General features: G+C 51.2%; 1 protein-coding gene across 1 annotated transcript; it reads right to left on the bottom strand.

Moving 5' to 3' along the window:
• Positions 1-8,166: 8,166 nt before the first annotated feature.
• Tnfsf9 (TNF superfamily member 9) lies at positions 8,167-11,366 on the bottom strand. The gene is made up of 3 exons (XM_070008067.1): positions 11,094-11,366; positions 9,892-9,928; positions 8,167-8,794 (listed from the first exon to the last, which is right to left on the bottom strand). The coding sequence occupies exons 1-3, from the start codon at positions 11,364-11,366 to the stop codon at positions 8,322-8,324; spliced, it is 783 nt and encodes a 260-aa protein (XP_069864168.1). The 3' UTR covers positions 8,167-8,321.
• Between the last annotated feature and the right edge of the window lie 4,805 nt (positions 11,367-16,171).

The following is a 16,171-nucleotide window of genomic DNA, read 5'->3' as shown; positions in this document are numbered from 1 at the left end:
TGCAACCCTCAGATCTCAGCCTCCTGAGTAGCTAGGATTACAGGCATAAGCCACTAGTGCCCAGCAACCTTTTCGTTTTGGCAATACTGGCGATTAAATTCCAGGCGTTGTACTTGCTGGGCAAACACTCTACCGCTGGAGCCACGCCCCTACAGTTAAGCCACGCCCCCATGGTAAATCAGGCCCCCAAAGCCTAGACAAACTGGCTCTGAGTCCACGCCCACCGACACCCCCCAAAGCTAAGCTGCGCCCCTCTACTTGAGCCAGAATCAAGACTATCTGTGTTCTAATCCTGAAAGCCTGGCTATTGGTTACCCTTCATGGCAAAAGGACTTTGCAGATGAGATTAATTTATGAGTCTTCAGACAAATATGGTGATACCTATCATCCCAGCATACAAGGGACTGAAGTATAAGGATCACCAGTTCCAGGACAGCCTGAGCTCCATAGCAAGATCCTGTTTCAAAATACACACACACACTGGGCTGGGAAGGTGGCTCAGTGGTAGAGCGTTTACCTTGTATGCATGAGGCCCTGGGTTCCATTCCTCAGCACCACATAAGCAGAAAAAGCCGGAAGTGGCGCTGTGGCTCAAGTAGTAGAGCGCTAGCCTTGAGCTGAAGAGCTGAGGGACAGCACCCAGGCCTAGAGTTCAGGCCCCACAACCAGCAAAAAAAAAATACACACACACACACACACACACACACACACACACACACACACACACACACACACACACACACACACACACACACACACCAGTATCAGGCGTGGTGGCCCAAACCTGTAACCCCAGTGACTCAGGAGGCTGAGATTGTGAGGATCGGGGTTCCAAGCTACCTGGGGCAGGAAAGTCTATGAGCCACTTATTGCCAACTGACCACCAAAAACGCAGAAATGGAGCTGTGGCTCAAGTGATAGAGCGCCAGCCTTGAGTGAAAGATCTCAAGCCAACAGTGCCCAGGCTGTGAAAAACAAAACCAAACCAACAACAATAAAGGATGCCTATTAAAGACTAACGAGGAGCCAGGGCGCACTGAGGGGAGAGCGCTTGCCTGGCTACACAACACCTTAGCACCCAAAGAAAGACCGAAAATTCAGTCAAGCTGAAGGACAAACTCGTTTCTTGTTAACAACGTATGAGCACTTACTGCTCTGAAACTATGGCAGCCAGTATACAGGCTGGTCTGAATTTCCAGCACCCCCTCGCCAACCTTCAAATGCAACTGAAACTACTTGAAGGAAGAGCTCAAATCCCCCACGTGGGGGGCACAAAACCCCCACATTTTGTCTGCCTTTCTCAGAATCCAGGATGCCCCGCACTGCCATGCTTCTGTGAAAACTATCACTTCTCTTGCGGGTGAGGAATTCTTCTACTCAGGCCAGTCATGGTGACTCATGCATTTAATCTTAGCTACTTCAGAGGCTGAGATCAAAAGTCTAAAATTCCAGGCCAGCCAGGGAGGGAAAGTTCAACCCATTTCAACCAATAGCTTTGGGCACAGCGGCACCCACCTGCCATCCCATCAGGAAACATAAAATAGGAAAATGGAGGTCTAGGTGTGAGCCAGGGAGAAAGCAAGACCCTACCTCAAAAATAACCAGTGCAAAAAAAAATAGCTGAAGGTAAGAACACCTACCTAGCAAGTGTGAAACTGTTCAAACTCCAGCACTGTCAAAAAGAAAAGAAAACCTTTCTACTTGGGAGTTGGAGGTCAGGAGGATCACAGTTCTAGGCCAGTCCAGGCAAATGGTTAGCATGACACCATCCTCACAAGTAAGCTAGACAGAATGGCACATGCCTGTCACACACCCAGCTATGTGAGAGGGATAAGAAGGAGGATCGAGGGGCTGGGAAGGTGGCTCAGTGGTAGAGCGCTTGCCTTGCATGCCTGAGGCCCTGGGTTTGATTCCTCAGCACCACATAAGCAAAATGAAAAAAGCCGGAAGTGGCGCTGTGGCTCAAGTGGTAGAGTGCTAGCCTTGAGCTGAAGAGCTGAGGGACAGCGCCCAGGCCCAGAGTTCAGGCCCCACAACTGGACCCCCCCCCAAAAAAAAAAGGAGGATCGAGGTCCAAGGACATCTGAGGCAGAAACACAAGCCCCTGTTAGAAAAATAACTAAAACCAAACAAACAAAAGATGTCCCTCTAAGTAGCATATCCATCTAAATAACATATTCACCTAAGTAACATATCGAACATAGGCACATAAGTAACATGCACCTAATTAGCATATCTATATAATAAGTCTGTCTATTTTATAACATGTTGGTCTAACTATCTAATGAACATAGCCTTGTAAAGAACAGACTTCACTAATTAGCATGTTATAGAAGTAGCATGTCTAATATGGCCATGTAAGTAACACAGTTATCTAATTAGCATGGCTGACTAGTATCCCATCTAATTAGCATGTCAATCTAAATAACATAATCATCTAAGTAATGTCCTATTCACATATTTATACAATTAACATATCCATTGAACTACCATATTCACGGGGTTTTTTTTTCCTAGGGAGGAGAAGACCTAAGGGAAACCCTTAACTAATGTTCCACATTCAGTACATTAGTGTTAATTATGGTTACCTGGCTCCACACACGTCTCCCTCTGTCCCCTGTTCATCACCATGCCACTCGGCCGCCATGCTGTGCCTGCCTTAGATCCGCACACTGGGTGCTCTAACCTCCAGTTCCACCCTGGTGGTTGAAATGGGCTGGACTTGCATCTTTTTCACAGCCTAGTAATATTCCACCACCCGGCATACTGAGCTCACACCTACTTTCTTCATTCAGCCTGGAATAGACAGTGAGTGCTCAGGCTGGTTCCTTGCCGTGGTGATTGTGAACAATGCTATCTTGAACTTGGGGGCACAGGACTCATCGCTTAGCACTTGGATGAGCAGGACATACCAGACACCTGAAAGGAAGGGCAGGGGCTAAGTCTCCCCAGAGGCATCAGAGCCTCTCCTTCTTAGTGATGTCTATCCCAGGGCAAAAAGAAAGTGAAGTCATTAGCAGACTGGGCTCCCCTCCCACCCCCCACTACCCAATCTGATAATATGATAAGTGTATATGGGGCTTCTCTCTCAAAATGAGCCCCACTGTCGTTATGCAAATAAGCCCCCGCAGGGCCCGGGTGAGAAGCCTGCCAGACAGGCCCAGGCATGCTGCAGCGATCTTAACCCTGGACCATCTGGACACCAAAACACACAGGGGGCTGAGGCTGCTCCTCACCCTCGGCCTCAGCCCTCTCCTGTCCTCGGGCATACAGGACTTCCCCAGGGCAGGTCTGCTCAGGTGCAAGCTGTAGCCAGCAAATCAGGGAACTTATAGCATTTATTCCCTTCAGCTGGTGATACTGGGGTTTGAACTCAAGGCCTTGCGCTTGCCAGGCAGGCTCTACCTCTTGAGCTACAACCTTTTTTGCTTTAGTTATTTTTCAAATTTGATCCCTTCCCCCACCCCGTGCCCCTTTTTGGGGGTGCCCAGAATGGCCTCAGGCTGAAATCTTTCCACTTAGCTGGGATGACAGTACATACCACCATTCCCAGCTTAGTCATTGCAATGGAGTCTCACTCACTAACCTTTCCCCCAAGCTAGCCAGGATAAAAGATTCTCCTGATCTCCACCATCCCAGTAGCTGGGATTATAGGTGTGAGCCAGTGAGCCCAGCCTGACCAAATCTGGGTTTTTAGGTGTCAGATCTAAACTCCAAGAACCTTTATATATGAGGCCTGGCCACTCATCCCAATATGTCACATAAAGAGACCTGGTAAACCAAGAGCCAGTGGATAATGCCTGTAATCCTAGCTACCTTGCAGGAGGCTAACTTTCTTGCCTGGGCAGGCTTTGAATTGTGATCCTCAGATCTCAGCCTGCTGAGTAGCTAGGATGACAGGCGTGAGCCACTGACACCTGGCAAAAATAACGCTTTAAAGAAGCTGTCTAGCCACGTGCCGGGGGCTCACACCTAGTAATGCTAGGCCCATCTCCAATTAACCATCAAAACCAGGATGAAGGTATGGCTCAAGTGATCGACCACCTGGCTAGCTTTCTGGAAGGCCAGGAGTTTGAATCACAGTACAAGGAGGAGAAGAATCCACCTCTACACGCCAGCTCACACTCTCTGCTTGCTGCTAGTTTCCAAGCCTTAGCTCTGTGACACGACACAACCCATTCCCATTCACACCACTGAAAAGAAGCCTGGTAAAACCATCTATGCCTCATGATACCAAGCACTGCCAATATTCTCAGTTCTCCCCGGAGATCACTCTCAGCAGTACAAGGCACCACCGCTACTTCCTTGTTTTGTTTTGTTGTTGTTTAAATTTCCCTTTATTATTTATATATGCTTGGCTGGGACTGGACATTCAACTCAGGGGCTTTAGACTGCGAACAGGTGCTCTGCCATGTAAGCCCGGCCCCTGCTGCTGGAGTTGAGGCCCACCTCTGGAGCCACGCCCCCTTCCTTGTGGCCACGCCCCTTTCCTTGTGGCCACGCCCCTTTCCTTGTGGCCACGCCCCTTTCCGTATGGCCACGCCCCTTTCCTTGTGGCCACGCCCCTTTCCTTGTGGGGGGCCCCCCATGGAGCTGGAACTCCACAGCCTCTTCCCTCAGCCTCTTGAGTGCTGAGATTACAGGCGTCACCACCACACTGGCTTTCACCACTTCCTTCTCAAAACCCATTCCTTGTAACTCATCATTTTCCTGTTTCCCGTCTCTGCGATTTTTTTCCTGCCTTGTCACACGGTACCATTATTTTTGATGTTCCTTGGTGTCTCATCTTTCCTTCTCCATCTATATTTGTGTTCCTAGGTGATTCATCCTTATCCAAAACCTGCACTACAGAAATATATCACTACTCTCAAAGTGATAGCCCACCTTTTTTTTTTTTTTTTTTGTCGGTGGTGGGGCTTGAACTCTGGGCACTAGCCCTGAGCTCTTCAGCTCAAGGCAAGCACTCTACCACTTGAGCCACAGCGCCACTTCCGGTTTTCTGAGTGGTTTATTGAAGATAAGAGTCTCACAGACTTTCTTGCCTGGGTTGGCTTGGAACCATGATCCTCAGAGCTCAGCCTCCTGAGTAGCTAGGATTACAGGCATGAGCCACGAACACCTGGCTATCCCATCCATTTTTTAAAGATCCTGTGAGTTTCTAACTGCGATTCCCCTCTTCAGGGCTTGTGGGACAGCATCTGACAGCCATAGTTGCCAACACGGACATGGTTCTCCTAACAAACACAATGGAAGTTGAACATCTCCTCAACTGGAAAGCCTCAGAATATGCCTGAGCACCAGACATCAGAGCTCAGCTCAGCCAAACTTCTACATGCTCAGCACACCTCTAATCAGGCCAGCAGAGTGTCATCTCGCTCAGCCAGGCACAGTAGCTCACCCCTGTAATTCCAGATACTACTCAGAAGGCAGAGATCAGTAAAACTGCAATTCAAAGCCATGGGGGGGAGGGGGAATGTGTGTGAAACACCATCTCAGCCAATAAACTAGAATGCTGGAATGCACCTATAATCCCGACCGCTAGGGAGGTATACCTGAGGGAAGACTTCAGTCCAAGACAGGCCCTGGCCAAAAACCAAGATGCTAAAGTAAAAAAGGGCTGGAACAAAGCCAGGCGCTGGTGGCTCACGCCTGTAATCCTAGCTACTCAGTAGGCTGAGATCTGAGATCTTGGTTCGAAGCCAGCCCGGGCAGAAAAGTCCCTGTGAGACTGACTCTTAGCTCCAATTAACTACTCAAAAACCAGAATTCATGCTGTGGCTCCAAGTGGTAGAGTGCTAGCCTTGAGCACAAAGAGGCTCAGGGACAAGACCTAGGCCCTGAGTTCAAGACCCCCAACCAAAGGGGGGAGGGAAACTTCACATGAAATTATAAATTGATTCATCATACATCATGGGCCATCTATCAGTCATAATAATTTTCATTGCAAGATAATTAATTTTCACTACAAATTGAATTTCACACAACATTTTTCTTCATGAGACAGGGTGGGAGAGTCAGTATTTCCTGGCTTCAACCAGAGCTACTGCTTTGCTGAATCAGATAATGGCTTTAAGATATAAATCAGACCTCTGGCTTCCAATTTCGTTTACACCGCAACCACTAGAGAAAGCTTTCTTCTAAATTTAAATCTACCTGAAGTCTCAGACTGAACAAAGGAAGCCCAGTGCTGGGTGGCTCACACCTATAATCCTAGCTACTCAGGAGGCTGAGATCTAAGAATCACGGTTAGAAGCCAGCCAGAGTAGGAAAGTCTGTGAGACCCTTATCTCCAATTAACCACACACACACACACACACACACACACACACACACACACACACACACACACACACACACACACACACACACACACAGAGCCAGAAATGGAGTTGTGGCTCAAGTGGTAGAGCATTAGCCCTGAGCACAAAAGCTAAGGGATATTACCCAGGCCCTGAGTTTAAGCCCCAGGACCAAAAGGGGGGGGCGGGTAAAAATCAAGAAAGGAACATGGATTTGTAGCGCTTGCCATTGGTGAGGTGAAACCCTCATCCCTGAATTCCAGGTGCCCCTGTAACAGAAATCTCTGCCCAGACTTCGACAGCAGCAGAAGGTGCTGCATGCTAACCAGCTCAGGTGCAGAGACTACAGAAGGAAAATGGAAATTAAACAAACTGCTAAGAGGTGGACACCAGGGTGGCTCATGCCTGAAATCCTGGCTACTCAGGAAGCTGGGATCTGAGGATCATGGTTGGAAGTTCAGCCTGGGAAGGAAATTCCTTGAAGCTCTTATCTCCGAGGAACAAGAAAGAAAGAAAGAAAGAAAGAAAGAAAGAAAGAAAGAAAGAAAGAAAGAAAGAAAGAAAGAAAGAAAGAAAGAAAGAAAGAAAGAAAGAAAGAAAGAAAGGATGGAAGGAAGGAAGGATGGAAGGAAGGAAGGAAGGAAGGAAGGAAAAGAGAGAGAAAGAAAGGAGGAAGAAGAAGGAAGGAAGGAAGGAAGGAAGGAAGGAAGGAAGGAAGGAAGGAAGGAAGGAAGGCGGAAAGAAAGAAGAAAAAGAAAGCTAAAAGTGGTTCTATAGCTTTGAGTGGAAAAGCCCAGGCCCTGAGTTCAAGCCTCAGGACTGGCACAAAAAGAAAATCACTGCCGGGCACCGGTGGCTCACACCTATAATCCTAGCTACTCAGGAGGCTGAGATCTAAGGATCATGGTTCAAAGCCAGTCCAGGCAGGAAAGTCAGTGAGACTCTTATCTCCAATAAACCACTAGAAAACCGGAAGTGGCTCTTTTTGTGCCAGTCCTGGGGCTTGAACTCAGGGCCTGGGCTCAAGTGGTAGAGCGCTCGCCTTGAGCTGAAGAGCTGAGGCACAGTTCCCAGGCCCAAAGTTCAAGCCCATGACTGACAAAAAAAAAAGAAAAAGAAAAAAGAAATCACTAAGGCAGGGGGTAATTGTGGCTCTCAAGGAAGGTGAATGAAGTACAGCAGAGAAAATGCATAGAAATACATAGAAAATACAGATTTTTCCAGTCCTCCTTCCCCTTTCCCTCCCCCACTCCCCGTCTCTCTGTCTCTCTCTCCTCCCTGCTCCCTCTCTGTCTCTGTCTGTCTGTCCATATGTGTATGTGTGTGTCTCTCTCTCTTTCTCTCTCTCTCTCTCTCTCTCTCTCTCTCTCTCTCTCTCTCTCTCTCTCTCTCTCTCTCTCTCTCTCTCTCTCTCTCACACACACACACACACACACACACACACACACACACACACACACACATGAATTTTCCTAGTCCTGAGATCTTCAGACTTGGCCCCATTGCAGTGAGTTCTACTGCCCAACACTGTAAAAAGGAGAAGAGCCAGTCATGGTGGCTCACACCTATAATCCCAGCTACTCAGGAGGCAGAGATCTGAGGATGGAGGTTTCAAAGTCTGAGCAGGAAAGTCCCTGTGAGACTCTTATCTCCAATGAACCACCAGAAGACCGGAAGTAGAGTTATAGCTCCACATGGTAGAATGCTTGCCTTGAGTGAAAAAGTTCAAGGACAGCGCCCAGGCCCTGAGTTCAAGCTCCACGACTGACCAAAAAGAAAAAAAAAGAACTTTATGGATTTTTAATTTTTTTTAATGTTTATGTAGCAGCTCTTGTAAAGTGCTCTGTCAGTGGAAGTAAGTGTTTTAAAGTAAACTGACTGAGTTCCAGCTCAGAATAAATAGAAGTAGTGAGTCCTACTCAGGGGGGAATAGATGAAGTCCCGAGAAAAATAAAAGGGTTCCTTCTTGCAGCACCCCATGAGGTAGATCAAGAAGAAAAACGGCAGCAAGCCGGTGGCAAGTCACACGAAGAGCTCCCCTGGGACATCTCCAGTCACCCGGAAGAGGCCGAAGACAGCGTGGGGGGCCAGCTGCCATGCACGGTGCGCCTCGGCCCCTCCCTGCAGAAGGGCGCTCAGGCGGACACTGAGGCGCTGGCCACCCTGGAGGTCCACCAGGTGACCCCAGAACCCTCCGGCCGGTTTCGCACCCAAATAATTGGAGGAGCTAATCCGAGGCACGGTGACGGTGAGGGCCAGGTCTGTGGCCTCAGTGGACGGTGGCTGCAGCTGAAGAGTCAGAGACACCTCGCCCTGCAACGGTGGGCCAGCCCTCATCACCTGCCACAGCTGCATCCGCAAGAACACGAAGTACACTCCGGCCTCCGCCACCACCAGCTCGTGACTGCGCTCATCGTAACGCAGGTCCGGGGACAGGACGACGCCTGCTACGCCCTGCTCACTGTACCAGCTCAGGGTTCCATTGACCAGTGACACTGGGGGAAGGAGAGAGGAAAAGGGAAGGTGCTAAGGACCCAGACGAAAACACAGCCCTGGGGAAGGGGCGGCTGGGCTCTAGGGAGCAGACCTGAGTTTAAAGTGGGGGGCAGGAGCAGGGGAGAGATGGGAGGAAGAGATGCCAAGGGAGAAGGAGGAGGAGGAGGAGGAGGAGGAGGAGGAGGAGGAGGAGGAGGAGGACCGCCAAGAATGTGTTGCGAAAGCCAGGTGCTGGTGCTCACACCTGTACTCCTAGCTACTCCGGAGGCTGAGATCTGACATAGAAGTTCAAAGCCAGCCTGGACAAGAAAGTCCAGGAGACTCTTATCTCCAACAAATCACCAGAAAACCAGAAGCGGAGCTGTAGCTCAAAGTGGTAGAGTACTAGCCTTGAGGGGAAAAAGCTCAGGCAAAATAAGAGCTCAGAGTTAGACACCAGGCCCTGAGTTCAAGCCTCAGGACCTACAAAACAAAGAGAGAGAGGTCTTTGAGGGGGAACAGAGGCAAAGAGACCAGACAGAGAAGTGGCTGCTGCTGGCTCATGCCTGGAATCATAGCTACCAAGGAGGCCGAGATCTGAGGATCTAGGTAAGAGACCACCTAAGGCAGGAAAGTCCAGGTGAGCTTTATCTCTAACCACCAAAAAGCTGGAAGTGGAGCTGTGGACTTAAAGCACCAGCCTGGAGTGAAAAAAGTCAAGTGAGAGCATGAAGCAGAGTTCAAGCAACAAGGCCAGCCCAAAAGAAAGGGGGTATGGAGGAGGGAGGGAAAAAGGAGGGGAAAGGCACCAATGGGTGGGGGGAGGGGAGGAGGACAGTTCAGACCTCCCAGAGCCAACCCAGGTTTGGGGGGGGGGGACCCCAGCTCAGAAAGCATGAGTGGGAGCTGAGTTTGGGCTCTGGTGAGAAAAGGCTGGAGCAGTTCCACAGAGGAGGGCTGGGAGGTTGGGAAGGGAGGGAAGGTACTGGGTGGGTGGGGGGGTGTCGGGACGGGGCTGTGGTCAGGCAGGCTCTCTTTGCCCCCTCTCCCTGCTGCCCTCCGGTCCCGACAGAGGACAGATAGACAGACAGACAGACAGAGGACCCATGACACTCACCATTTTTGGCTAGCAGCTTGGCAAACGTTGGCTGTTCCTGGAAAGAAAGGAAGATGGAGGTGTGGTGCCCATGTCCTCTGTGCCTGGGAAATTGGGGGACCCCCCCTTTTGCCCACACTCAGAGCAGGCCTGGCATCCAAGCTAAACCCCCACCGCTTTCCCCTGCCAAAGAACACGTGGATGTGGTTAGGGGCCCAGCAATCCCCACCCCACGCTGGGTACAAGGGCAGGCCCCAGGGCACGGGAACGGGGAAGCAGGGAGACCCAGGGAAGCAGAAGGAACTGGGGTCCCCTGAAGATGTTGAAAGGAAGAGGGGGGTACCTCCAGAGGGTTTCAGGACATAACCAGGCTCTTTGGGAGCAAGTGGGATGTAAAGGAGTTCCCTGTGTTTTGAGATAAATAAGTGCCCTTTAGAGCCCAGGTTGGGGGTAAAGGTTCATGCCAGGTGAACCTCTATGCTCCAGGGAGTACCGAATGAAAAGGGGGTGTTTGTGGGGTGCTGGTGACTCACACCTAGAATCCTAACTACTCAGGAGGCTGCGATCTGAGGGTCATGGTTTGAAGCCAGCCCAGGTGAGAAAGTCCCTGAGACTCATAGCTTTCATTAACCACCAGAAAACTGAAAATGGAGCTGTGGCTCCAGTAGAAGCCAACTTTGAGTGAAAAGGCTAAGGGACAGGGTCCAGGAAGGTGGCTCGGTGGTAGAGTGCTTGCCTAGCACGCATGAAGCCCTGGGTTTGACTCCTCAGCACCGCATACACAGGAAAAGCCGGAAGTGGTGCTGTGGCTCAAGTGGTAGAGGGCCAGCCTTGAGCAAAAGCAGCTCAGAGACAGCGCCTAGGCCCTGAGTCCAAACCCAAGGACTGGTCCAAAATACATGAACATACATACTATGCAAATATGGATACATACATAAACAAAAAGAGACGTTCTGAAAAGGGGAAAGAGAGGGAAGTGGGGGGTGGGGTCCAAGAAGGGGGTGATCTCAGTGGAGGTGGGGGGAAGGCAGGGGTCTCCTCCCCCAGTCCCAGGGCCGCCCCTGGGGGACAGGGAACCTGCAAAGATGCATCCTGAGAAGGCGCCAGGGGGAGACAATCCCCCCAAAAGAGGACAATGTGGGGGTCCCAGCCCCGGAGATGGGGTGCAGAAGGGCTGTTCCAAGAAAGAGCGAGATGGGAAGGTGGGGGTGGGGAGGTCTCACCGACTGGGGCGCGCCTGGGCGCCCGGCCTGGGCGCCGGGGGTCTGGCAGCCGTCGGGGGGCGCCGTCGAGGGGACCGCGCAGCCTCGGGCCGCCCAGGGTCCCCACAGCAGCAGCAGCAGCAGCAGCAGCGCGGTGGCGGCGGCCGAGGCAAAGGCGGCGGCGGCGGCGGCGCCCAGGACCCGGGGTAGCTGGCGGGGTGCGGGCGGCGCGGCCAGCGGCCGGGGCGCCTCGGGGTCCGCGGGGGCGTCGGGGGCGTCGGGGCGCGGGTCCATGGCCGCGAGTGGTGGCGCTAGCGGCGGGCAGCTGCCCGCGGGAAGGGGGACCCCGCTTTATAGCATCCGGAAGCCCTGCCTTCCGGGGCGGCCCGCGGGGATCTCGCGCTGCAGGTCTCTCCGGGGAACTTGTGCCGCCGCCCCTCCCCTCCGCCCGCACCCGGGGGTGGGGTGCGTCCCACGCGACGGCCCCCCCCACCTCCCCGCAGCGTCTCCCCTGAGGATTCCCGGTAGCTGTCCCCCCCACCCCCACCCCGTCTGCCCTCTCCATCCCTGCGCCTTCTGTTTATAGATCTCGTTTGTGTGTGCGTGTGTGCCCATCCCGGGGCTTGAACTCGCGGCCCCGGGGGTCGTCCCTGCGGGCCCTGCCCGCCTGCACCACCGCCCCACTTCCAGATTTGGGGGGGGAGGGTCGTGGGGCTTGAACTCGCAGCCTGCGCTCTTCAGCTCAAGGCGAGCGCTCTACCACTTGGGCCACAGCACCACTTCCAGTTTTCTGGTGGTTCACTGGAGATAAGAGTCTCATGGACTTTCCTGCTCAGGCTGGCTTTGAACCTCGATCCTCGGATCTCAGCCTCCTGAGTTGTTAGGATTACAGGTACTTGAGCCACTCGGTGCCCCGGTACTATCTCCAGCCTTTCTGGCTGCTCATTGAAGATGAGAGTCTCAAGGGGCTTTCCTGCCCTGGGTGGCTTTGAACCTGGAACCTCCATCCTCAGATCTCAACCTCCGGGTCAGCTGGGATTCCAGGCGGCACCTGGCCTCCTCTCTCACTTTCAGGATCTTGTCTCTCTGCGTTTCTTGCTCCTCCTTGCAATCTCCTGGCTCCCCACCACTGACACTCCCCAAGTTCCCTCAACCCCAGGCTCTTGAGAGTCAGGCTTAGCACCCCCATTCCCTTGCCTCTCCCTATCCGGGACCCCTGGGCCTTCTCTGGCCTGCCCCCACCCACCTACTGGATGCTTCCTGTCAGAAGTTTTTCTGGACCCCCAAAGCAGAAGGCTGGAGAGTCCAGGGGAAAAAATTCCCTCCCCCTTCCCCCTGTGGCCAAGGATGAGTCTGAACACTCGTTTAGAGGAAACACCAATTTCCCGCTAGCCCTGCTGGCAGAGGCGGGGAGAAGCTGCTCAAACCTGACCCCAAAAGAGGAATCGAGAGGGGCTTCCACCTTGAAGACCGAGCTCTGGCTGACAGTCCATACCCCATGGCAGGGAAATGCCCTCCATGCACAGAAACAACTGCCCCTGAATAGAGGGAGGGGGGATTACCACCCCTGGGGATGGAAGCCATCGAGCCCCAAAGTCTGAATGTTAATGACACTGAACAAGGGTGACCGAGATACCAGCCCTGTGTCTGAGCCTCACTGAAGAATTCAAGACAAAGCTAGCCAGACTAAGGGAAAACAATTTTTTTTATTTAATATTTGCTGTATTCAGGCAGAACTCTCAGATTCATCACTGATTAGACCCCAAGGGGATCACATTTGAAAACAGGGTGCTGTGGGGCCACCCCCTCTGAAACAATTTAAAAGAAGTTTTTTTTTGTTTGTTTTTTTGTCAGTCATGGGTCTTGAACTCTGGGCTTGGGCGCTGTCCCTGAGCTCTTCAGCTCAAGGTGAGCACTCTACCACTTGAGCCACAGCGCCACTTCTGGGTTTTTTGGTGGTTCACTGGAGATAAGAGTCTCATGGGCTTTCCTGCTCAGGCTGGCTTTGAACCTCGATCCTCGGATCTCAGCCTCCTGAATTGTTAGGATTACAGGTGTGAGCCACCAGCGCCCAGCTAGAAATATTTTTTAACAAACATACATAGATACATTCATACATACACACATACATACATAAATGTGTTGTACAAAGGGGTTACAGTTACGTAAGTCCAGGTGATGTCACTCTTTCCCTTGCTCTCTAGGTTTTCCCTCCTGTCCCCACCCACAAGTTGTAGAGTTCACTCTCTCTCTCTCTTTAGAATTTACTGTTATTATAGAGGTGATAGACAGAGAGGTTACATTCCCGTGTGGCACATAATGAGTACATTTCCTTTTGTACAGTGTCATTTGTTCCCTCATTTTTACAGGAATTGTTTTAATTCATTAAACTCATCATGGAGTCCGAGACCGGGTTCGTTATGCAAATTTTGGAAACCACCTCCCATACTTTGGAGTCTTGGCAGTGAACGTTACTATCCGAAAGTGTCACTTTCGGAGGACGAAGCCCCTGGGAAGGCCTGGCCAGATTAGGGGATTCTGAAAGCCCACCTTCTTGGGCCCCTCCTTGGTCACGGTCGAACCCCCAACCCCATCTACAGTGGCATACCAAACACCCCCACTTGTGTCATCTCCAGCCAAACTCTCCTTGTGGACAAACTAGTGAAACGTCACCCTTGAAACTTCATCGCCAGGACAGTCAGACAAATTCAAGCAAACTTAACAAACTAGGAGATGACCCAGTCTAGCACCCCCTCCTCAACTCACTGGAGAACCCCCAGCCCAATTCCGGAGGGCGTCAGAGATTGCGAAAAGAGAATTTGCTAAAGTCACCCTCCTCTGTGTCCACGCTGGAATGGTTTTAGAAGCCAGGCACTCGTGGCTCACGCCTGTCATCCTAGCTACTCAGGAGGCTGAGATCGGAGGGTCTGGGTTCAAAGCCAGCCCAGGCAGGAAAGTCCATGAGACTTGTCTCCAATTAACCACCAAAAAGCTGGAAGTGAAGCCGTGGTTCAAGGAGTAGGGAACCAGCCTTGGGGGGAGGGGGTGGAGCCGGGAGCCAAGCAAGGGCTGGGAATGTGGCTCAGTGGTGGAGTGCTTGCCTAACATGCATGAAGCCCTGGGTTCAATTCCTCAGTACCACATCCACAGAAAAGCTGGAGGTGGCTCTGTGGCTCAAATGGTAGAGTGCTAGCCTTGAGCAAAAGAAGCTCAGAGACAGTGCCCAGGCCCTGAGTTCAAGCCCCAATACTAGTACAAGGAAAGAAAAGCTTTTTTTATTGTTTGTTTGGTTTCCTTTTTGGGGGGGGGGGGTGTGATCTCTAGAAGAATGTTACCTCGTGGAGTTTCTGAATGGAAGAACCCAGTTAGGGGAACTGAAAACTAGAAAAGTTAATGAACTTGACTGAAGAACACGTTAAAACCCCTAGCCCACCACAGCCCCAGCATCCAGAGTCCCGGCACCAACCAGGAAGACAGACAGATGGATACAGATGTAAAGTGACCTCTTGACAGCAGCACAGCCAAGAAGCTCACATGCCCTGAGCCATCTTGTATCAATGCCTGGCCAGCCAGGCATTGCCCAAACTGAAAGAAAAGCATAGAAAAAGACAAAGGATCTAGGAAGGTGGCTCAGTGGTAGAGTGCTTACCCTAGAATGCATGAAGCCCTGGGTTCTGTTCCTCAGTACCACAAATACAGAAAAAGCTGGAAGTGGTGCTGTGGCTCAAGTGGTAATGTTAGCCTTGAGCACAAAGAAGTTCAAGGACAGGCCCAGGCTCTGAGTTCAAGCCCCAGGACAGGCACCAAAAAAAAAAAAAAAAAAAGTCTGTGCGGTAATAAGCAGAGGAAAGGGGGCTTTTCTGTGTGTGAGAGAGAGCCAGGAAAGAGATGGTAGCGTTCTTTTCATTTATTGTGGGACTTGAACTCAGGGCCTGGGCACTGTCCCTGAACTTTTGTGCTCAAAGCTAGCACTCTACCACTTTGAGCCACAGCACCACTTCTGGTTTTCTGGCAGTTAATTGGAGGTAAGAGTCTCTGGACTTTCCTTCCAGGGCTGGATTCAAACTGTGGTCCTCAGATCTCACCGCCTGAGTAATTAAGACTGTAGGCATGAACCATCAATGCCTGGCTGATGGTAGATTTTGCAGGAAGGAAAGAACACAGAGAAGAACAATGTGTACTCCAAGCTCACCCAGGCTGGACTCTGGTCTTCTTGGGAGCCTCAATAAGCCAGAATAACACAGGTCTGGGCTGGGAAGGTGGCTCAGTGGTAGAGCGCTTGCCTTGCATGCATGAGGCCCTGGGTTCGATTCCTCAGCACCACATAAGCAAAAAGAAAAAAGCCGGAAGTGGCGCTGTGGCTCAAGTGGTAGAGCGCTAGCCTTGAGCTGAAGAGCTGAGGGACAGCGCCCAGGCCCAGAGTTCAGGCCCCACGACCGGACCCAAAACAAACAAACAAACAGAATAACACAGGTCTGATGCATAGGCATATGCACCAAGGCAGTGCATTATAGTGATAACGGGTAGGTGGGTAGATGAGGGAAAGAATGCATAGGTGATTGATGGATTGATGGATGGATGGATAGATGGGTAGATAAACAAACTGATAGGTGAATGGATGGATGGATGGGTAGATAAATGGACTGATCGGTAAAGAGATGGATGGATGGGTAGATTAATGGGCTGATAGGTGAATGGATGGATGGATGAGAAGATAGACAGAGGTGTCTGTTGCAAGACTGTGTTAAACAGAAATGACCTGAGCAGTTGTGAAAGGGAAACAGCCAGATGTTTGTTGGTAGACTATGTTTGCTAATGAAGTGGCAAATATGACTAACTCAACTTCTGGAAACTCAGAGATCTCAAATAAAGTGAGGTACAGGATGCTGTGACTAGAACACAGGCTTGTCCCAGAGCTGCGATCTACTTGCAGAAAACATTTCTGGAAGGTGTGCAAAGATGCAGTGGTCAAGGGGAAGCCTTGTATTCTATGTGGCTTTCCATCTGCTATATTTTCCATGTGTTGAGGTTTTCGATTATTTGGTTTTGGGTTTGTTTGTTTGGGGTTTTTTTGCTTTTTTTTTTTTTAACACGAAGCA

This window comes from Dipodomys merriami, unplaced genomic scaffold (assembly GCF_024711535.1).
Source record: "Dipodomys merriami isolate MVZ:Mamm:240054 unplaced genomic scaffold, mDipMer1.0.p SCAF_70, whole genome shotgun sequence".
Classification (NCBI taxonomy): Eukaryota; Metazoa; Chordata; class Mammalia; order Rodentia; family Heteromyidae; genus Dipodomys; species Dipodomys merriami.
Note: the sequence above shows the minus strand (reverse complement) of the source record. Positions and strands in the feature narration are given on the sequence as shown.

Excerpts from the sequence above, each read along its gene's own strand:
- Tnfsf9 (XM_070008067.1), bottom strand. The coding sequence starts at position 11,366 with ATGGACCCGCGCCCCGACGCCCCCGACGCCCCCGCGGACCCCGAGGCG. Across the intron at positions 9,929-11,093 it reads GCCCAGGCGCGCCCCAGTCG|GAACAGCCAACGTTTGCCAA; the intron begins GTGAGACCTCCC and ends CTTTCTTTCCAG. Across the intron at positions 8,795-9,891 it reads CAAGCTGCTAGCCAAAAATG|TGTCACTGGTCAATGGAACC; the intron begins GTGAGTGTCATG and ends TCCTTCCCCCAG.